The following is a 23933-nucleotide window of genomic DNA, read 5'->3' on the forward strand; positions in this document are numbered from 1 at the left end:
ACCATGGGTCTGGTAAACATCCTGCCTATCGTAGCTTTTCAGGAGCCGGCCGGTCACTCCCTGCCATAGGCCCCCAGAGAAATACCTCGGCCCGTTTCCCTGGCAAACAAAAGTAAGCTGCCCCGCTTCTGGATTGCAGATTGCAGGTGAAGCCCTAAAGCAGATAGCCTTCTGGAAGTAATGGGTTAAAACATGGAATTTGAGGCCTGTAAAGCAGGGCCTAGCACTAGAACACACGGAGAAAGCACAGCACTAGGAAAACAGAGTAACAAATTAGATAAGGGGTAGAGCATCATGACAGGGGAAGAGATAGGTATGGGAGAAACTAATGGACTAAGCAGGTTTAGAGCCAGCAATGTCGAAACGATCCTAAGGGTTTTGCCAAACCACGGGATCTAAGCCAAACACACCGGGAATTGACCAAATTAGGAAATGAGTTCAAAAGTTTAAAGAGGAAGACTCATCGGAAAGACCCCGTCTATGATGAAGGCAACAGGAACGACCACCTGAAAATTCCCCAAAAGAGATGTCTCCACCTGCGCTCCGCCCACGCTCCGCCTACACCACGCCCCATATGAATATGCATGATTATGTACCTGATCTGATGTAATCCTATACCCAAAATTGTATATAAGGCTTGCTTTTGCTATGTGAACTCAGAAATCCATTTTGTGATTTCTCCGACGCGTCGCAAATAAAATACCTCCTGCTTAATTGACTTAAGTTGAGTCTGATTAGGCAGTCACTCTGCCTGTTTGGGGCAAAATTCGGCATCATTTCTGGCGAGCCAGCCAGGAGGTATGGCACCAGACAGGAGATCCAGGACTTGAGGGGTCCTCCCCGAGCCGGGTCCGGGGTCGGGACCCTCGGGCGCCCCTGACTAACGTTTGTCAGAAGAGACTCCCCCCCCCGGACCAGTGCTCTCGGTGGACGAAGAGTACCCTGCATCTCCTGCTCCAATTCAGAGGTATTTAAATTCTTTATTGGTTTTAGAATAAAGCGCTTTTATTGGGAAACGGGGGTCAGACGTGACCGCCCGTAGGGAAAGCTGGGGGACGCCCCAGTAAAGAATCCCAGGTTTGCTAGCATTGGTTTGCTAGCATTGGTTTGCTAGCATTGGTTTGCTAGCATTGGTTTGCTAGCATTGGTTTTGCTAGTATTGGTTAGCTAGCATTGGTTGGCTAGCATTGGTTTTGCTGGGGTTAAAAATCCCAGCTTCGGTTAAAATTAATTGAAGAAAAAAAAAAAAAAAAAAAAAAAAAAAAAAAAAAAAAGAAAAGAAAAAAAATAAAGCAAGGAAAAGAGAAAACGCAGGTTAAAGTCCTGCTGGAAGGAGTATTTGTTTATCTTGGTATCTTTGGTCTGTTTTTTTACTGTGTGAGTAACTGTTTTCAATATTGTATTTAATGTTATAATACTGTGGATTAAGGGTTGAAAACTAAGATTGCTTTTTGAGACGTCTGTCAGCCGGTGATCCTTTTGCGTCTGTTCTATATGTCCGTTGTAAAATCTTATAGGGGACGCTTTTATTACTTTCTATGTAAACAGATTGGAAATGTATGTGCATGAACTTGGGAACCCGGTATTTCACGGTCTATCGGCGACCTCTTGTGACCAAACCCGGTAAAACAGCCTGTTCTGACATAAGACCATAAGGTAGGAACCTCTCACCGTACGGGTGTGTGTGTGGAGTGAGTGAGACGCAGCATCGCTGCAAAACGAGAATGGAGTCCCGATCCACATTTCCTGGACGAAGCGAATGGAAATTGTGTGAATGAAGTGTTAAGGTATATTGGCATATGGTACTTGTGGAAAAGAGCACGAATACAGAGAATAGCCATGGGAAGCCAACAGAGTAAAGATATAAATATGAAAACCCCTTTAGGATGTATCCTAAGACACTGGAAGGACATGGGAGGGATTCCAGGGGGAAACATAAGTAAAAAGACACTTTTAAAGTATTGTACACAATGGTGGCCCCTGTACCGTCTTGATGACGGAGAAAAATGGCCACCAGAGGGAACAACTAATTATAACACTATTTTGCAACTAATACTCCTCCTCCGCCGGCTCAATAAGTGGGATGAAATAATGTACGCAGACATGTTCTTCACCCTAAGGAATAAACCTGAGTGGCAAAAAGAATGTGAAATTAACGTAGCCCCTCAGGATCCCCTAGTACTAGCCCTGGAAAGGGATAAGAAGGGTCCAAAGCCCAAGGAACGTTGCTGTGATGCATGTAGTGGAAATGAGAAAAAGAAGGGTGTGGAACCTACCTGCTTTTATTGTCATAAAAAGGGGCACCTGCAAAGAAATTGCAAAAAGAAACAGCAAGATGAGAAAACTTCTCAGGAGAGTCAGAAAGGGCAAGGGTTTTGTCTAACGAAAAAGATCGAATTACACCTAGAAGAGCCCTTGATAATAAAGCTAAAAGTAGGTCCTCAGAGTGAAGAATTTGTATTTTTAGTAAATACAGGAGTTTCTCGGTCAACAGTGACAAAATTACCCCAGGGATGTGAAGTGAGTTGTGAGCAAGTTTCAGTAGTCGGAATTACAGGAGAAGCTTTCCCTGTTCCTATAATAAAAGGGGTGAAAATTGAAACAAATAACAAATTTGGAGTAAATGATTTATTGTTGGTACCAGAAGCCGAGGAGAATATGCTAGGCAGAGATCTAATAGTAGCCCTAAATTTACAGATAAAACCCTGTGAAGGAAAACTTGAAATCTATTCTTTACCTAAAGAAGATGATCTAGAAATTGATGACATGGGTTGGCTTTCAGGTGAAGTAGAAAAGTTTAGAGTGAAGGAGTCTAATCCCTTTAGTCCCTCCTGGTCAGCGCAAGCTTGTGGATTTTAAAAGGGCAAAAAGGGGGACTATTTATACAGACTCCAAACATGCTTTTAGTGTAGTACATACTTTTAGAGAAATTTAGAAGGAAAGGAGACTTATAAACACTCAAAGGAAGGGGTTAATATATGAGGGGATAGTTCATATAAAGGAACACCAGAGGGGGAAGGGATATTAAAGTCAGAGAAATAATTTGGCTAATAAAGAAACAAAAAGCAACCTTAAGAAAGAGAGAGATTGAAATCATGACCTCACAAAAAAAAAAAAAAAAAAAAAAAAAAAAAAAAAAAAAAAAAAAAAAAAGCAAATTACCCAGGGGTGTCTCACCTGTTAAAAGGTAAATAAGAAAGTGCTTAAGAGCCCTCCCTCTGGAGAATGCAAAACAGCCTAGCGGCTATTTCAAAAGATCCAGGTTGATTTTGTAGATTTGTTTAAAGTAGGTCGGTGGAAATATTTGTTATTTATAGTAGATCAATTAACTCAGTGGGATAAAGCACAGTTTAAACAGTACTTTTGATTAATACGGGAGCAACTTTTTCGGCTTTAAATCAGGAATTGGTACCTAAAAGTGATGGATTTATACAATTTGTGGGAGCAACAGGCCAACCAGAAAAGCCTTACTTTCTGAAACCCATTAAATACAGTATTAGGAAACAGATGAAATTCATCAGTTCTTATATTTACCAAATTCACCAAAGCCCTTATTGAGAAGAAACCTATTGGAGAACTTAAGAACCATAATAAAATTCAATAAGGACAAATTGGAATTTCAAGTAAACGAGGAACAACTGATTACAGCTCTAAGCCTAACAATCAGTTGTGTGGAACCTTTACCTGAGAATCACAATTATTACAATTTCAAGCAAATCCCGAGCGAGACTTACCCATTAGTCTGAGCTAAAACAGCTGTTAATTTAGCAGTAACCTAGAACTCGCTCTTTGGAGTTTTAAAGGAATAGAGAATAGAGAGAGAAACGGAGTAAAATGCAGACAAAAAAAGTCAAGGCTGATACCTAACGGGGGGGGGCTGAAGTAGAAGGGGGCTCTGATGGGGAACTTGGTGAAGAAAGTTCGGATGCCATGGGAGTTACCTGGCGTGCTGCCAAGGCTTCTGGGAAAGCTGCCAAGGCCTTGGGGAAAGCTCCTTATCAGTTTCTTCTTCTTACTTCTCACTCCTTTAGCTAACAGGCCCACCGCTAGCCCCTTTCACAATCCCCCCCCTGAAATCAAATAAGCAGCACCGATTGTTGTTGAACTTAAAATTGGGGCAGAATCAGTGGTAAGAAAACAATACCCTCTGAAGATAGGAGAAAGGAGGGGATTGAGCCCATAATCAAAAGGTTTTAGAACTGGGATTATTGATAGAATGCGAATCGGATTTTAATACACCAATCCTGCCAGTAAAGAAACCTAATGGAACATATAGGCTCGTTCAGGATCTGAGGACAGTAAACGAAATAACCAAGACATTACACCTGGTGATTGCTAATCCATATACACTTTTAACTAGGCTAAAGGATAGCCTGGCTTGGTTCACCGTATTAGATTTGAAAGACGCATTCTTCTGCCTTCCCTTAGCCCCCGAGAGTCAAAGGGTTTTTGCCTTTGAGTGGGAATCAGTAGATAGGGGGAGAAAGACCCAACTTACCTGGACACGGTTGCCCCAAGGCCGGTCTAACTCGCCCACAATCTTTGGGAATCAGTTAGCCAAAGAATTAGAACAATGGGAAGGGCCACCGGGAGATGGCGCCCTCCTGCAGTACGTAGACGACCTTCTAATAGCGACAGTGACAGAGGAAGAATGCATTGAATGGACTATTTCCTTGTTGAATTTCCTGGGTTTAAGTGGATATCGAGTCTCTCAACAGAAAGCACAACTGGTGCAAAAGGAAGTGGTGTACCTGGGATACGAAATCTCCAGAGGACAGCGATCCCTGGGAGCAGCCAGGAAAGAGGCCATCTGCCAGATGCCCAAACCAGAGACGGTGAGAGATCTGCGCGCCTTTCTGGGGATAACAGGTTGGTGTCGGCTATGGATCTACCAGTATGGGATACTCGCTAAACCATTGTATGATTTGCTAAAGGAAACCAAGAATGTCCTAGTTTGGACTCCCGAGGCGGAAGGGGCCTTTAAGAGGCTGAAGCGGGAGCTGATGAGAGCACCAGCCTTAGGTCTCCCAGATGTGTCGAAACCATTCTGGCTATTTTCCCATGAGCGGCAAGGGATGGCCCTAGGAGTACTAGCACAGCAGCTGGGACCACACAAGAGAGCTGTGGTCTACTTCTCCAAGTGATTGGATGAAGTAAGTAAAGGATGGCCAGGCTGTCTGAGGGCAGTGGCCGCAGTGATAATTAACATAGAAGAGGCCAGGAAGCTTACGCTGGGCCAAAAGGTGACTGTATTAGTATCCTACACTGTGTCAGCTGTGCTGGAACAGAAAGGCAACCATTGGTTGTCGCCTTCCAGATTCTTAAAATACCAGGCCATCCTGGCTGAATCAGATGATATAACCATTCAGGTAATTAATATTGTGAACCCAGCTTCATTCTTAGAAGGAAGAGCCCCAGCAGAACCCATCGAACATGACTGCCTGGAAGCAATTGAAGCCGTCTACTCCAGTCGCCCAGATCTCAAAGAATATATGGACAGACTCTAAATATGCCTTTTCTGTTGTACATGCTCATGGAGCCATCTGGAAAGAAAGAGGACTGTTGACTACACAAGGAAAACAGTCAAACATGCAGAAGAGGTTCTGCGACTGCTGGAGGCGGTCCAACTCCCAACACAGGTGGCCATAATGCATTGCAAGGGGCATTTGAAAGGCAATACTATTCCAGAAATAGGGAACAGGAAGGCAGATACAGAAGCTAAATTGGCGGCCACAAGAAATAGGGAAGCGGAAATAGCGGCCCTAATACCAGGGGAGCTGGATATCAATATCCAGCCAGATTACCAAGAATCAGATCATAGATGGATTCAAAGGAATAAGGGCAAACTACTAGAAAATGGTTGGGGTCAATTAGAAACAGGACAGTTAGTGATACCAGGAAACGTGATGTGGCAGTTTGTGAAGGCAGAACATGAGAAGGCCCATTGGGGCCTAGATTCGCTTTACCAATATTTGCAGACCAGAATAGCAGGACCAAAATTATTTACTACTATAAAACACGTTACGTCCCAGTGTGAACGGTGTCTGAAGAACAACCCGAATACAGGAACCAAAGTACACCAAGGAGCCATAAGCCGAGGTAAATTCCCAGGTGAGGTATGGCAAATTGATTTTTCTGAACTCCCAAGAAAAGGGGGGGTTTCAGTACTTGTTAATACCGAAAAGGGGGGTTTCGGTACTTGTTGGTATTAACTGACACATTTTCTGGGTGGCCTGAAGCATTCCCCTGTAGGACAAATAAGGAAAGAGAGGTAACTAGAGTACTGTTGAATGAAATTATTCCACGGTTTGGGGTACCGAAGAGCATTTCTTCGGATAGAGGTACACATTTCTGTGCAAAGTAGTGAGAGCAATAAGCAAAGCATTACAAATCAAATGGCAATTGCACACACCCTACCGTCCACAGGCCAGTGGGCAAGTGGAAAAGATGAATCATCTTATCAAACAACAAATTGCTAAAATATGCCAAGAGACTAATTTGCAGTGGTATCAAGCTTTGCCTATTGCTCTGCTGAGACTGAGAGTCAAGCCAAGATCGAAGGAAAAATTAAGTCCTTTTGAAATTCTATATGGTAGACCTTATGCTATGCAAGCTGTAAATGGGGATGTCATAGACCAGATCGGTAATCAATACATTTACGATTATGTAATTGCGGTGGGGAAACAGTTTGATAAGAATGCTACTGTGATGATCGAGCACCAACCTAAGCAACCTGATTGTAAATTGCATCCGTCTAACCCCGGTGATTGGGTGTATGTTAAGAATCTTTTAGGAAAAACCCCTACAAGAAAAATAGGAAGGACCTTTCCAAGTGCTGCTGACTACCTCCACCGTGGTTCGGAGTCGACGTCCCTGGATTCCCGGTTGGCTCGTGATCCGCGGATGCACCACGCCCACGCCGGAGTGAAGGTCAAGCGGAAAGGGCTAGATGATGATAAAGAGGACTCGGAGAGGGAACTAAGGGAACGAGCTTTCGTCATTCCCTTAGAGCCTCTGCCGGGCGTTACGTTACGAGATCCCCGCTCCCAGCGGCGGCAGTTTAGCCACATTAAGATAGATGTGACCCTGATGAAACCCAACTTTGCCAAGCACATTGTGTGGGACTAACTGGATTTCTTTGCAGAGGTTGTGATACTAGACCTCCAATGTTATGAGTGTAGCTACAAAGAAGCTAGGGAGTTGTTTGAAGCTTCCGAACAAATTGTATTAAGGTACACCGCTGGTTACCAAATTAGATCCTTAGAGATTTAGACACTAAACAAAAAAAAAAAAAAAAAAAAAAAAAAAAAAAAAAAAAAAAAAAGGTTATTTTACGGGTAGAACGAATTCACATCAAACAATGAGAGGCACAAAGGGTGTCTGCAACTCGAATGATTACACGGGGAAAACCATTTTCCTCCTAATTCTGTTGTTAACTATGGGCAAACCATTGACCTCATGTGCTGCTGATGTGATTGTTACCCCTGAAAGACCTGTGGTTGGGGTGATGCAGGATATGGATATTAACCTTACTTGTATTGTTACGAATAACCAGAGCAAAAGAGCTGAGAAAATCAGGGTTACCTGGGGAGGAAATGCCGCCGAAGGTAAAGTGGTGACTTATTGGAATGAGGATGAACAGCATGGAAACTCTACCTTATGTCTGAAAAAGGTAAGCCAATCAGACATGGGAAGATATTGGTGCAACGTGACAATTGGTCAGGAGCAGAAACAGGGAATGGTTAAACTAAGGGTTGTTCCTTGGAGATTTGGAAATAGACAAGATTCAGAGTCTATCGAAGTAGTCCCGTATAAACAGGTGCGGGATAAATGGGCAGGTCATCGGGGAAAAATGAACTGTGAGTTCACATTTAAACCAACTTGTACAGGAGAACATCAGGTGAAATGGTGGAAAAAGGAAAATAGAAATTGGAGATTCATTGATTCGGGTTATTGGTGGGGGAGCAAAGGACAAGGCAGAGTATGGTTAGATGTCGGGACATCGAAACAAAGCGAGGGAACATATCTTTGTTTGCTGATGTGCGGACTTGAGGGAAGCTATGGATTAAGGGTGTGGTCTAGTCGAGTGAGACGAGAGCTACAGTTCAATCGAACGGAGGAACAAGAAAATTTGATAGTAGGATTGGTGAGAGATTTTGGGAAAATGCAGAATGTAACCAAGATTACAGCCTGTCTCCCCTTGCCACAAGCTGCAGGAGAACCCATTCCATGGGGGATTATTCCAATCCCAGATCCGCCTATTATTCAAAATCTAACTCAGACATGTTACCCGCAAATCAGGGAGAAACTTAAGAAGAAGACCATGAAAGAATGGTCCACTGTACCGAAGCCTTCAGATGTGTGGCAGTGTAGAGCGAATGAAGGGAGATTCGAACCAAAGCCAGGATTATATGGAGGGTTAAATAACTATGGATGGTGTTATGACGTACAACACAAGGAGATAGATGTGAAGGTGACAGAACAGGAATGGGTATGTCAGAATTCAACTTCAACCGCTTCCTTGTGGGATAATTGGGAAACTGTTTGGGGACAGAGTTTATTAGAACACTATACCTATTTAGGGGAGGTAGAGTGGTGCGTGCAGTGGACCGGGAGTAAAAACGCCACTTCCTTTGAAGTAAGCAATTTCCAAACTTCTAGGAGAGAATGGCAAGAACTAAGGGAAGGTAGGGAGTATTGGAACTGTTCGAAGCTGATCACTTGTGATACTCCAGAAGACCAAATTAGTATAGCCCCAGTGAGAGTTTTAGTGAAATGGGGATGTGAGTGCCGTAAGCTGAACCATACAATAGCTGAGAAGACTTTCCAAACTCCTGTCCAAAAGGTATCTTGTATGACTACAACTATCCGAAGTCCAGGGAAATTGGTCTGGGTACTAGGACATGGCCAGTGGACAACCCATCTGCCGTTAGATGGACCAGTGACTCAAATTACTCTGGGGATCCCTACACTCTGTCCTTTCTGGAAGAAAGAATCTCTATATAGGCCAGATAATATTCCAGTAAAACAAGGGAAGACCAGAGTAATGAAGAAAAGGGAAGACATAGACAGATGGCATGCCCCTAGTACTGGAGTTAAACTTGGCTGGGCATTAGAATCGTTGTTTGCACCAATAGCTTCCTATCGAAACAGGGAAATGCTGTATAACCTTTTGGGCCAGACTGAACGGTTGGCTGCAGCAACTAAGAAAGGATTTAAAGATTTTAACCTACAATTGCAGGCTACCTCAAAAATGACAGTGCAGAATAGGATGACTTTGGACCTGCTGTTGTTAAAAGAGCATGGAGTTTGTGGTTACCTAAGTGGCAGAATTGACCATTGCTGCATCCATATTCCAAATGTCACCAAAGAAGTTGAAAAGGATATCTCTGAGTTGCGATGCGTGCAACAAGAGGCAGGAATTCAGAGAGATGAGTCTGAACACAATTGGATTGAGGGATTGTTTAACTCATGGGGGTTGAATATCTCGGGTTGGCTGTCGTCATTAATTCAATATGTGTTAATGTTTGGAATTGTGATTCTGTTAGTTTGGTGTTTTTACAAATGTTTGTTGAGTTTGATACAGAAAGAAGTGGTTCACACCAGGATGATTATCAAGGCTTTAACTCGACCCCGAATCGGTGATGGGGACCCCTAGTGGCACCCTATAGGATTACAACTTGACGAAAGAATTCGTAAGTTACAAGAAAAAGGGGGGAAATGAAGCCCTAAAGCAGATAGCCTTCTGGAAGTAATGGGTTAAAACATGGAATGTGAGGCCTGTAAAGCAGGGCCTAGCACTAGAACACACGGAGAAAGCACAGCACTAGGAAAACAGAGTAACAAATTAGATAAGGGGTAGAGCATCATGACAGGGGAAGAGATAGGTATGGGAGAAACTAATGGACTAAGCAGGTTTAGAGCCAGCAATGTCGAAACGATCCTAAGGGTTTTGCCAAACCACGGGATCTAAGCCAAACACACCGGGAATTGACCAAATTAGGAAATGAGTTCAAAAGTTTAAAGAGGAAGACTCATCAGAAAGACCCCGTCTATGATGAAGGCAACAGGAACGACCACCTGAAAATTCCCCAAAAGAGATGTCTCCACCTGCGCTCCGCCCACGCTCCGCCTACACCACGCCCCATATGAATATGCATGATTATGTACCTGATCTGATGTAATCCTATACCCAAAATTGTATATAAGGCTTGCTTTTGCTATGTGAACTCAGAAATCCATTTTGTGATTTCTCCGACGCGTCGCAAATAAAATACCTCCTGCTTAATTGACTTAAGTTGAGTCTGATTAGGCAGTCACTCTGCCTGTTTGGGGCAAAATTCGGCATCACAGGAGCCAAATGTACTATCAAACCAGCCCAACATGGCACTGGTGCCACCTTGGTTCTGGGAACCATCCTAGGTAGCGTGGATTTTCAGGGGCCAGCCGGCCACTCTCAGCCATATGCCTCCAAACACAAACCACGGCCCTTTTTTCTGGTAAAAAAAACTCAACTGCCCCTCTTCTGGATGGCAAATTGCAGGACGCACTTGGTACTACGAAAACAGCCCGACTTGGCACTGATGCCACCTTGGGTCAGGGAACCATCCTGCGTATCGAGCTTTTTAAGGATCCAGCCGGCCACGTCCAGCCATATACCCCCCCAAAAAAACCACAGAACTTTTCTCCAGCAAACAAAAATCCGCTGCCCCGCGTCTGGATGGCAGATTGCAGGAGCTATTTAGTATTATCAAACCAGCCCGACTTGGCACTGGTGCCACCATGGGTCTGTTAACCATCCTGCCTATCGTAGCTTTTCAGGAGCCAGCCGGTCACTCCCAGCCCTAGGCCCCCAGACAAATACCTCGGCCCGTTTCCCTGGAAAACAAAAGTAAGCTGCCCCGCTTCTGGATGGCAGATTGCAGGAAACACTTGGTATAATCAAACCAGCCCAACTTGGCACTGGTGCCACCTTGCGTCTGGGAACAATCCTGTGTATCCTGGGTTCAAAGGAGCCAGCCGGCCACTCCCAGCCACAGGCCTCCAAACACAAACAACGGCGCTTTTCCCTGGAAAACAAAACTCGCCTGCCAACTTTTTGATGGCAGATTGCAGGAGCCACTTGGTACTATCAAACCAGCCCAACTTGGCACTGGTGCCACCATGGGTCTGGTAACCATCCTGCCTATCGTAGCTTTTCAGGAGCCAGCCGGTCACTCCCAGCCATAGGCCCCCAGAGAAATACCTCGGCCCGTTTCCCTGGCAAACAAAAGTAAGCTGCCCCGCTTCTGGATTGCAGATTGCAGGAGCCAAATGTACTATCAAACCAGCCCGACTTGGCACTGGTGCCACCTTCGCTCTGGGAACCATGCTGCGTAACGTAGATTCTAAGAGGACAGGCGGCCACTCCCAGCCACAGGACTCTAAACAAAATCAACGGCGCTTTTCCCTGGAAAACAAAACTCGCCTGCCAACTTTTTGATGGCAGATTGCAGGAGCCACTTGGTACTATCAAACCAGCCCAACTTGACACTGGTGCCACCATGGGTCTGGTCACCATCCTGCCTATCGTAGCTTTTCAGGAGCCAGCCGGTCACTCCCTTCCATAGGCCCCCAGACAAATACCTCGGCCCGTTTCCCTGGCAAACAAAAGTAAGCTGCCCCGCTTCTGGATTGCAGATTGCAGGAGCCAAATGTACTATCAAACCAGCCCAACATGGCACTGGTGCCACCTTGGTTCTGGGAACCATCCTAGGTAGCGTGGATTTTCAGGGGCCAGCCGGCCACTCTCAGCCATATGCCTCCAAACACAAACCACGGCCCTTTTCTCTGGTAAAAAAAACTCAACTGCCCCTCTTCTGGATGGCAAATTGCAGGACGCACTTGGTACTACGAAAACAGCCCGACTTGGCACTGATGCCACCTTGGGTCAGGGAACCATCCTGCGTATCGAGCTTTTTAAGGATCCAGCCGGCCACGTCCAGCCATATACCCCCCAAAAAAAACCACAGAACTTTTCTCCAGCAAACAAAAATCCGCTGCCCCGCGTCTGGATGGCAGATTGCAGGAGCTATTTAGTATTATCAAACCAGCCCGACTTGGCACTGGTGCCACCATGGGTCTGGTAACCATCCTGCCTACCGTAGCTTTTCAGGAGCCAGCCGGCCACTCCCAGCCATATGCCCCCAAACACAACCCACGGCCCTTTTCTCTGGCAAACAAAACTCAGCTGCACCGCTTCTGGATGGCAGATTGCAGGAGCCACTTGGTACTATCAAACCAGCACGACTTGGCACTGGTGCCTCCTCTGGTCTGGGAACCATGCTGCGTATCATGGATTTTCATGAGCCAGCCGGTCGCTGCAAGCCACAGGCCCCCAAACACAAACCACAGCCTTTTTCTCTGGCAAAGAAAATTCAGCTGCCCCACTTCTGGATGGCAGATTGCAGGAGCCACTTGGGACTATCACACCAGCACAACATGGCACTGGTGCCACCTTGGATCTGGGAACCATCCTTCCTATCGTGGATTTTCAGGGGCCAGCCGGTCAGTCTCAGCCATAGGCCCCAAACACAAACCACGGCCCTTTCCTCTGGAAAACAAAACTCAACTGCCCCTCTTCTGGATGGGAGATTGCAGGAGGCACTGGACACTGTGAAACCAGCCCCACTTGGCACTGGTGCCACCTTGGGTCTGGGAACCATGCTGCGTATCATGGATTTTCAGGAGCCAGCCGGCCACTGCCAGCCACAGGCCCCGAAACACAAACAACAGCCTTTTTCTCTGGCAAACAAAATTCAGCTGCCCCGCTTCTGGATGGCAGATTGCAGGAACCACTTGGTACTAACAAACCAGCCCGACTTGGCACTGGTGCCACCTCTGGTCTGGGAACAATCCTGCGTATCGTGGATTCTAAGGAGCCAGCTGGCCACTCCCAGCCACAGGCCCCAAAACAAACACAACGGTGCTTTTCCCTGGAAAACAAAACTCGCCTGCCAACTTTTTGATGGCAGATTGCAGGAGCCACTTGGTACTATCAAACCAGCCCAACTTGGCACTGGTGCCACCTCTGGTCTGGGAACCATCCTGCGTATCGTAACTTTTCAGGAGCCAGCCGGTCACTCCCAGCCATAGGCCCCCAGACACAAACCTCGGCCCGTTTCCCTGGCAAACAAAAGTAAGCTGCCCCGCTTCTGGATGGCAGATTGCAGGAAACACTTGGTAGTATCAAACCAGCCCGACTTGGCACTGGTGCCACCTCTGGTCTGGGAACCATCCTGCGTATCGTGGATTCTAAGGAGCCAGTTGGCCACTCCCAGCCACAGGCCCCCAAACACAAACCTCGGCCCGTTTCCCTGGCAAACAAAAGTAAGCTGCCCGCCTCTGGATGGCAGATTGCAGGAAATACTTGGTAGTATCAAACCAGCCCGACTTGGCATTGGTGGCACCTCTTGTCTGGGAACCATCCTGCGTATCCTGGATTCTAAGGAGCCAGCCGGCCACTCCCAGCCACAGGCCCCTAAACACAAAAAAAGGCGCTTTTCCCTGGAAAACAAAACTCGCCTGCCAACTTTTTGATGGCAGAGTGCAGGAGCCACTTGGTACTATCAAACCAGCCCAACTTGGCACTGGTGCCACCATGGGTCTGGTCACCATCCTGCCTATCGTAGCTTTTCAGGAGCCAGCCGGTCACTCCCAGCCATAGGCCCCCAGAGAAAACCTCGGCCCGTTTCCCAGGCAAACAAAAGTAGGCTGACCCGCATCTGGATGGCAGATTGCAGGAACCACTTGGTACTATCAAACCAGCCCGACTTGGCACTGGTGCCACCTCTGGTCTGGGAACCATGCGGCGTATCGTGGATTCTAAGGAGCCAGCTGGCCACTCCCAGCCACAGGCCCCCAAACACAAACAACGGCGCTTTTCCCTGGAAATCAAAACTCGCCTGCCAACTTTTTGATGGCAGATGGCAGGAGCCACTTGGTACTATCAAACCAGCCCAACTTGGCATTGGTGCCACCATGGGTCTGGTCACCATCCTGCCTATCGTAGCTTTTCAGGAGCCCGCCGGTCACTCCCAGCCATAGGCCCCCAGACAAAAAACCGCGGCCCGTTTCCCTGGCAAAAAAAAGTAAGCTGCCCCGCTTGTGGATGGCTGATTGCAGGAGCCACTTTGCACCATCAAACTAGCCCGACTTTGCACTGGTGCCACCTCAGGTCTGGGAAACATCCTGCGTATCGTGGATTCTAAGGAGCCAGCCGGCCACTCCCAGCCACAGGCCCCCAAACACAAACAACGATGCGTTTCCCTGGAAAACAAAACTCACCTGCCAACTTTTTGATGGCAGATTGCAGGAGCCACTTGGTACTATCAAATCAGCCCGACTTGGCACTGGTGCCACCATGGGTCTGGTAACCATCCTGCCTATCGTAGCTTTTCAGGAGCCAGCCGGTCACTCCCAGCCATAGGCCCCGAGACAAGAACATCGGCTCGTTACCCTGGCAAACAAAAGCAAGCTACACCGCTTCTGGATGTCAGATTGCAGGAGCCACTTTGCACCATCAAACTAGCCCGACTTGGCACTGGTGCCACCTCTGGTCTGGGAACCATCCTGCGTATCGTGGATTCTAATTAGCCAGCCGGCCACTCCCAGCCACAGGCCCCCAAACACAAACAACGGCGCTTTTCCCTGGAAAACAAAACTCGCCTCCCAACTTTTTGATGGCTGACTGCAGGAGCCACTTTGCACCATCAAACTAGCCCGACTTGGCACTGGTGGCACCTCAGGTCTGGGAACCATCCTGCGTATCGTGGATTCTAATTAGCCAGCCGGCCACTCCCAGCCACAGGCCCCCAAACACAAACAACGGCGCTTTTCCCTGGAAAACAAAACTCGCCTGCCAACTTTTTGATGGCAGATTGCAGGAGCCACTTGGTACTATCAAACCAGCCCAACTTGGCACTGGTGCCACCATGGGTCTGGTCACCATCCTCCCTATCGTAGCTTTTCAGGAGCCAGCCGGTCACTCCCAGTCATAGGCCCCCAGACAGAAATCTCGGCCCGTTTCCCTGGCACACAAAAGTAAGCTACCCCGCTTCAGGATGGCAGATTTCAGGAGCCACTTTTCACCATCAAACCAGCCCGACTTGGCACTGGTGCCACCATGGGTCTGGTCACCATCCTGCCTATCGTAGGTGTTCAGGAGCCAGCTGGTCACTCCCAGGCATAGGCCCCCAGACACAAACCTCGGCCCGTTTCCCTGGCAAACAAAAGTAAGCTGCCCCGCTTCTGCATGGCAGATTGCAGGAGCTATTTAGTACTATCAAACCAGCCCGACTTGGCACTGGTGCCACCTCTGGTCTGGGAACCATCCTGCCTATCGTGGATTTTCAGGGGCCAGACGGCCACTCTCTGCCATATGCCCCCAAAAACAAACCACGGCCCTTTTCTCTGGTAAACAAAACTCAACTGCCCCTCTTCTGGATGGCAAATTTTAGGACGCACTTTGTACTACGAAAACTGCCCGAATTTGCACTGGTGCCACCTTCGGTCAGGGAACCATCCTGCCAATCGTAGCTTTTTAAGGAGCCAGCCGGCCACGCCCAGCCATATACCCCCCAAAAAAAACCACGGACCATTTCTCCAGCAAACAAAAATCCGCTGCCCCGCGTCTGGATGGCAGATTGCAGGAGCCACTTTGCACCATCAAACCAGCCCGACTTGGCACTGGTGCCACCTTGGATCTGGGAACCATCCTGCCTAACGAAGCTTTTCAGGAGCCAGCCGGTTACTCCCAACCATAGGCCCCCAGACACAAAGCTCTGCCCGTTTCCCTGGCAAACAAAAGTAAGCTACCCCGCTTCTGGATGGCAGATTGCAGGAGCCACTTGTTACTATCAAACCAGTCCGACTTGGCACTGGTGCCACTTTGGGTCTGGGAACCATCCTGCATATCGTGGATTCTAATTAGCCAGCCGGCCACTCCCAGCCACAGGCCCCCAAATACAAACAACGGCGCTTTTCCCTGGAAAACAAAACTCGCCTGCCAAGTTTTTGATGGCAGATTGCAGGAGCCACTTGGTACTATAAAATCAGCCCAACTTGGCACTGGTGCCACCATGGGTCTGGTCACCATCCTGCCTATCGTAGCTTTTCAGGAGCCAGCCGGTCACTCCCAGCCATAGCCCCCAGTCACAAACCTCGGCCCGTTTCCCTGGCAAACAAAAGTAAGCTGCCCCGCTTCTGGATGGCAGATTGCAGGAGCCACTTGGTACTATCAAACCAGCCCAACTTGACACTGGTGCCATTTTGGGTCTGGGAACCATGCTGCGTAACGTAGATTCTAAGGCGCCAGGCGGCCACTCCCAGCCACAGGCCCCCAAACAATAACCTCGGACCGTTTCCCTGGCAAACAAACTCGCCTGCCAGCTTTTTGAGGGCAGATTGCAGGAGCCACTTGGTACTAATAAATCATCCCAACGTGGCACTGGTGCCAATATGGGTCTGGGAATCATCCTGCCTATTGTAGCATTTCAGGAGCCAGCCAGTCACTCCCAGCCATAGGCCCCCAGACACAAACCTCGGACCGTTTCCCTGGCAAACAAAATTAAGCTGCCCCGATTCTGGATGGCAGATTGCAGGAGCCACTTGTTAGTGTCAAACCAGCCCAACTTGGCACTGGTGCCACCATGGGTCTGGTCACTATCCTGCCTATCGTAGCTTTTCAGGAGCCAGCCGGTCACTCCCAGCCATAGGCCCCCAGTCACAAACCTCGACCCGTTTCCCTGGCAAACAAAAGTAAGCTGCGCCGCTTCTGGATGGCAGATTGCAGGAGCCACTTGGTACTATCAAACCAGCCCAACTTGACACTGGTGCCACTTTGGGTCTGGGAACCATGCTGCGTAACTTATATTCTAAGGTGCCAGGCGGCCACTCCCAGCCACAGGCCCCCAAATAAAAACAACGGCGCTTTTCCCTGGAAAACCAAACTCGCCTCCCAATATTTTGATGGCAGATTGCAGGAGCCACTTGGTAGTGTCAAACCAGCCCGACTTGGCACTGGTGCCATCTTGGGTCTGGGAACCATCCTACGTATCGTGGATTCTAAGCAGCCACCCGGCCACTCCGTGCCACAGGCCCCTAAACACAAACAACGGCGCTTGTCCCTGGAAAACAAAACTCGCCTGCCAACTTTTTGATTGCAGAGTGCAGGAGCCACTTGGTACTATCAAACAAGCCCAACTTGGCACTGGTGCCACCATGGGTCTGGTCACCATCCTGCCTATCGTAGCTTTTCAGGAGCCAGCCGGTCACTCCCAGCCATAGACCCCCAGACACAAACCTCGGTCCGTTTCCCTGGAAAACAAAAGTAAGCTGCCCCGATTCTGGATGGCAGATTGCAGGAGCCACTTGGTCCTATCAAATTAGCCCAACTTGGCACTGGTGCCACCATGGGTCTGGTAAACATCCTGCCTATCGTAGCTTTTCAGGAGCCGGCCGGTCACTCCCTGCCATAGGGCCCCAGAGAAATACCTCGGCCCGTTTCCCTGGCAAACAAAAGTAAGCTGCCCCGCTTCTGGATGGCAGATTGCAGTACGCACTTGGTACTATCAAACCAGCCCGACTTGGCACTGGTGCCACCTTCGCTCTGGGAACCATGCTGCGTAACGTAGATTCTAAGAGGACAGGCGGCCACTCCCAGCCACAGGACTCTAAACAAAATCAACGGCGCTTTTCCCTGGAAAACAAAACTCGCCTGCCAACTTTTTGATGGCAGATTGCAGGAGCCACTTGGTACTATCAAACCAGCCCAACTTGGCACTGGTGCCACCATGGGTCTGGTCACCATCCTGCCTATCGTAGCTTTTCAGGAGCCAGCCGGTCACTCCCTGCCATAGGCCCCCAGACAAATACCTCGGCCCGTTTCCCTGGCAAACAAAAGTAAGCTGCCCCGCTTCTGGATTGCAGATTGCAGGAGCCAAATGTACTATCAAACCAGCCCAACATGGCACTGGTGCCACCTTGGTTCTGGGAACCATCCTAGGTAGCGTGGATTTTCAGGGGCCAGCCGGCCACTCTCAGCCATATGCCTCCAAACACAAACCACGGCCCTTTTCTCTGGTAAAAAAAACTCAACTGCCCCTCTTCTGGATGGCAAATTGCAGGACGCACTTGGTACTACGAAAACAGCCCGACTTGGCACTGATGCCACCTTGGGTCAGGGAACCATCCTGCGTATCGAGCTTTTTAAGGATCCAGCCGGCCACGTCCAGCCATATATCCCCCCAAAAATAACCACAGAACTTTTCTCCAGCAAACAAAAATCCGCTGCCCCGCGTCTGGATGGCAGATTGCAGGAGCTATTTAGTATTATCAAACCAGCCCGACTTGGCACTGGTGCCACCATGGGTCTGTTAACCATCCTGCCTATCGTAGCTTTTCAGGAGCCAGCCGGTCACTCCCAGCCCTAGGCCCCCAGAGAAATACCTCGGCCCGTTTCCCTGGAAAACAAAAGTAAGCTGCCCCGCTTCTGGATGGCAGATTGCAGGAAACACTTGGTACTATCAAACCAGCCCAACTTGGCACTGGTGCCACCTTGCGTCTGGGAACAATCCTGCGTATCCTGGGTTCAAAGGAGCCAGCCGGCCACTCCCAGCCGCAGGCCTCCAAACAGAAACAACGGCGCTTTTCCCTGGAAAACAAAACTCGCCTGCCAACTTTTTGATGGCAGATTGCAGGAGCCACTTGGTACTATCAAACCAGCCCAACTTGGCACTGGTGCCACTATGGGTCTGGTAACCATCCTGCCTATCGTAGCTTTTCAGGAGCCAGCCGGTCACTCCCAGCCCTAGGCCCCCAGACACAAACCTCGGCCCGTTTCCCTGGCAAACAAAAGTAAGCTGCCCCGCTTCTGGATGGCAGATTGCAGGCGACACTTGGTACTATCAAACCAGCCCAACTGGGCACTGGTGCCACCTCTGGTCTGGGAACCATGCGGCGTAACCCGGATTCTATGACGACAGGAAGCCACTGCCAGCCACAGACCTCCAAACCAAATCAACAGCGCTTTTCCCTGGAAAACAAAACTCGCCTGCCAAATTTTAGATGGCAGATTGCAGGAGCTACTTGGTACCATCAAACCAGCCCAACTTGGCACTGGTGCCACCATGGGACTTGTCACCATCCTGCCTATCGTAGCTTTTCAGGAGCCAGCCGGTCACTCCCAGCCTTAGGACCCCAGTCATAAACCTAGGCCCTTTTCCCTGCCACACAAATGTAAGCTACCCCGCTTCAGGATGGCAGATTGCAGGAGCCACTTTTCACCATCAAACCAGCCCAACTTGGCACTGGTGCCACCTTGGATCTGGGAACGATCCTGCGTATCGTGTGTTCTAAGGAGCCAGCCGGCCACTCCCAGCCACAGTCCCCCAAACACAAACAACGGCGCTTTTCCCTGGAAAACAAAACTGGCCTGCCAACTTTTTGATGGCAGATTGCAGCAGCCACTTTGCACCATCAAACCAGCCCGACTTGGCACTGGTGCCACCATGGGTCGGGGAACCATCCTGCCTATCGTAGCTTTTCAGGAGCCAGCCGGTCACTCCCAGCCATAGGCCCCCAGACAAATACCACGGCCCGTTTCCCTGGCAAACAAAAGTAAGCTGCGCCGCTTCTGGATGGCAGATTGCAGGAGCCACTTGGTACTATCAAACCAGCCCAACTTGGCACTGGTGCCACCTTGGCTCTGGGAACCATCCTCCGTACCCTGGGTTCAAAGGAGTCAGCCGGCCACTCCCAGCCACAGGCCTCCAAACACAAACAACGGCGCTTTTCCCTGGAAAACAAAACTCGCCTGCCAACTTTTTGATGGCAGATTGCAGGAGCCACTTGGTACTATCAAACCCGCACAACTTGGCACTGGTGCCACCATGGGTCTGGTCACCATCCTGCCTATCGTAGCTTTTCAGGAGCCAGCCGGTCACTCCCTGCCATAGGCCCCAGACACAAACCTCGGCCCGTTTCCCTGGCATACAAAAGTAAGCTGCCCCGCTTCTGGATGGCAGATTGCAGGAACCACTTGGTGTTATAAAACCAGCCCAACTTGGCACTGGTGCCACCTCTGCTCTGGGAACCATCCTGCGTATTGTGGATTCTAATGAGCCACCTGGCCACTCCCAGCCACAGGCCCCCAAACACAAACAACGGCGCTTTTCCCTGGAAAACAAAACTCGCCTGCCAACTTTTTGATGGCAGATTGCAGGAGCCACTTGGTACTATCAAACCAGCCCAACTTGGCACTGCTGCCACCATGGGTCTGGTCACCATCCTGCCTATCGTAGCTTTTCAGGAGCCAGCCGGTCACTCCCAGCCATAGACCCCCAGACACAAACCTCGGCCCGTTTCCCTGGAAAACAAAAGAAACTGCCCCGATTCTGGATGGCAGATTGCAGGAGCCACTTGGTCCTATCAAATTAGCCCAACTTGGCACTGGTGCCACCATGGGTCTGGTAAACATCCTGCCTATCGTAGCTTTTCAGGAGCCGGCCGGTCACTCCCTGCCATAGCCCCCAGACAAATACCTCGGCCCGTTTCCCTGGCAAACAAAAGTAAGCTGCCTTGCTTCTGGATGGCAGATTGCAGTACGCACTTGGTACTATCAAACCAGCCCGACTTGGCACTGGTGCCACCTTCGCTCTGGGAACCATGCTGCGTAACGTAGATTCTAAGAGGACAGGCGGCCACTCCCAGCCACAGGACTCTAAACAAAATCAACGGCGCTTTTCCCTGGAAAACAAAACTCGCCTGCCAACTTTTTGATGGCAGATTGCAGGAGCCACTTGGTACTATCAAACCAGCCCAACTTGGCACTGGTGCCACCATGGGTCTGGTCACCATCCTGCCTATCGTAGCTTTTCAGGAGCCAGCCGGTCACTCCCTGCCATAGGCCCCCAGACAAATACCTCGGCCCGTTTCCCTGGCAAACAAAAGTAAGCTGCCCCGCTTCTGGATTGCAGATTGCAGGAGCCAAATGTACTATCAAACCAGCCCAACATGGCACTGGTGCCACCTTGGTTCTGGGAACCATCCTAGGTAGCGTGGATTTTCAGGGGCCAGCCGGCCACTCTCAGCCATATGCCTCCAAACACAAACCACGGCCCTTTTCTCTGGTAAAAAAAACTCAACTGCCCCTCTTCTGGATGGCAAATTGCAGGACGCACTTGGTACTACGAAAACAGCCCGACTTGGCACTGATGCCACCTTGGGTCAGGGAACCATCCTGCGTATCGAGCTTTTTAAGGATCCAGCCGGCCATGTCCAGCCATATACCCCCCAAAAAAAACCACAGAACTTTTCTCCAGCAAACAAAAATCCGCTGCCCCGCGTCTGGATGGCAGATTGCAGGAGCTATTTAGTATTATCAAACCAGCCCGACTTGGCACTGGTGCCACCATGGGTCTGGTAACCATCCTGCCTATCGTAGCTTTTCAGGAGCCAGCCGGCCACTCCCAGCCATATGCCCCCAAACACAACCCACGGCCCTTTTCTCTGGCAAACAAAAGTAAGCTGCCCCGCTTCTGGATGGCAGATTGCAGGAGCCACTTGGTACTATCAAACCAGCACGACTTGGCACTGGTGCCACCTCTGGTCTGGGAACCATGCTGCGTATCATGGATTTTCAGGAGCCAGCCGGTCGCTGCAAGCCACAGGCCCCCAAACACAAACCACAGCCTTTTTCTCTGGCAAAGAAAATTCAGCTGCCCCACTTCTGGATGGCAGATTGCAGGAGCCACTTGGGACTATCACACCAGCACAACATGGCACTGCTGCCACCTTGGATCTGGGAACCATCCTTCCTATCGTGGATTTTCAGGGGCCAGCCGGTCAGTCTCAGCCATAGGCCCCAAACACAAACCACGGCCCTTTTCTATGGAAAACAAAACTCAACTGCCCCTCTTCTGGATGGGAGATTGCAGGAGGCACTGGACACTGTGAAACCAGCCCCACTTGGCACTGGTGCCACCTTGGGTCTGGGAACCATGCTGAGTATCATGGATTTTCAGGAGCGAGCCGGCCACGGCCAGCCACAGGCCCCGAAACACAAACAACAGCTTTTTCTCTGGCAAACAAAATTCAGCTGCCCCGCTTCTGGATGGCAGATTGCAGGAACCACTTGGTACTAACAAACCAGCCCGACTTGGCAATGGTGCCACCTCTGGTCTGGGAACCATCCTGCGTATCGTGGATTCAAAGGAGCCAGCTGGCCACTCCCAGCCACAGGCCCCAAAACAAACACAACGGTGCTTTTCCCTGGAAAACAAAACTCGCCTGCCAACATTTTGATGGCAGATTGCAGGAGCCACTTGGTACTATCAAACCAGCCCAACTTGGCACAGGTGCCACCTCTGGTCTGGGAACCATCCTGCGTATCGTAACTTTTCAGGAGCCAGCCGGTCACTCCCAGCCATAGGCCCCCAGACACAAACTTCGGCCCGTTTCCCTGGCAAACAAAAGTAAGCTGCCCCGCTTCTGGATGGCAGATTGCAGGAAACACTTGGTAGTATCAAACCAGCCCGACTTGGCACTGGTGCCACCTCTGGTCTGGGAACCATCCTGCGTATCGTGGATTCTAAGGAGCCAGTTGGCCACTCCCAGCCACAGGCCCCCAAACACAAACCTCGGCCCGTTTCCCTGGCAAACAAAAGTAAGCTGCCCGCCTCTGGATGGCAGATTGCAGGAAATACTTGGTAGTATCAAACCAGCCCGACTTGGCATTGGTGCCACCTCTGGTCTGGGAACCATCCTGCGTATCGTGGATTCTAAGGAGCCAGTCGGCCACTCCCAGCCACAGGCCCCCAAACACAAACAACGGCCCGTTTCCCTGGCAAACAAAAGTAAGCTGCCCCGCTTCTGGATGGCAGATTGCAGGAACCACTTGGTAGTATCCAACCAGCCCAACTTGGCACTGGTGGCACCTCTTGTCTGGGAACCATCCTGCGTATCCTGGATTCTAAGGAGCCAGCCGGCCACTCCCAGCCACAGGCCCCTAAACACAAAAAAAGGCGCTTTTCCCTGGAAAACAAAACTCGCCTGCCAACTTTTTGATGGCAGATTGCAGGAGCCACTTGGTACTATCAAACCAGCCCAACTTGGCACTGGTGCCACCATGGGTCTGGTCACCATCCTGCCTATCGTAGCTTTTCAGGAGCCAGCCGGTCACTCCCAGCCATAGGCCCCAGAGAAAACCTCGGCCCGTTTCCCAGGCAAACAAAAGTAGGCTGACCCGCATCTTGATGGCAGATTGCAGGAACAACTTGGTACTATCAAACCAGCCCGACTTGGCACTGGTGCCACCTCTGGTCTGGGAACCATGCTGCGTATCGTGGATTCTAAGGAGTCAGCCGGCCACTCCCAGCCACAGGCCCCCAAACACAAACAACGGCGCTTTTCCCTGGAAAACAAAACTCGCCTGCCAACTTTTTGATGGCAGATGGCAGGAGCCACTTGGTACTATCAAACCAGCCCAACTTGGCACTGGTGCCACCATGGGTCTGGTCACCATCCTGCCTATCGTAGCTTTTCAGGAGCCAGCCGGTCACTCCCAGCCATAGGCCCCCAGACAAAAAGCGCGGCCCGTTTCCCGGGCAAACAAAAGTAAGCTGCCCCGCTTGTGGGTGGCTGATTGCAGGAGCCACTTTGCACCATCAAACTAGCCCGACTTTGCACTGGTGCCACCTCAGGTCTGGGAACCATCCTGCGTATCGTGGATTCTAATTAGCCAGCCGGCCACTCCCAGCCACAGGCCCCCAAACACAAACAACGGCGCTTTTCCCTGGAAAACAAAACTCGCCTGCCAAGTTTTTGATGGCAGATTGCAGGAGCAACTTGGTACTATCAAACCAGCCCAACTTGGCACTGGTGCCACCATGGGTCTG

General features: G+C 49.8%; 1 protein-coding gene across 1 annotated transcript; it reads left to right on the forward strand.

Annotated features, from left to right (window-relative positions):
* Positions 1 to 229: 229 nt before the first annotated feature.
* On the forward strand, positions 230 to 10062 carry LOC134417271 (uncharacterized). Its single transcript, XM_063154315.1, has 3 exons — positions 230 to 967; positions 1549 to 1656; positions 6784 to 10062. Exon 3 carries the CDS (start codon positions 7361 to 7363, stop codon positions 9656 to 9658), a length of 2298 nt encoding a protein of 765 aa, XP_063010385.1. The 5' UTR covers positions 230 to 967; positions 1549 to 1656; positions 6784 to 7360; the 3' UTR covers positions 9659 to 10062.
* Positions 10063 to 23933: the final 13871 nt, after the last annotated feature.

The sequence above is a fragment of the Melospiza melodia genome, chromosome 4, assembly GCF_035770615.1.
Source record: "Melospiza melodia melodia isolate bMelMel2 chromosome 4, bMelMel2.pri, whole genome shotgun sequence".
In the NCBI taxonomy this organism is placed as follows: domain Eukaryota; kingdom Metazoa; phylum Chordata; class Aves; order Passeriformes; family Passerellidae; genus Melospiza; species Melospiza melodia.

What these genes read in the sequence shown, in the direction of transcription:
- LOC134417271 (XM_063154315.1), top strand. Translation starts at nt 7,361, where the DNA reads ATGAGAGGCACAAAGGGTGTCTGCAACTCGAATGATTACACGGGGAAA.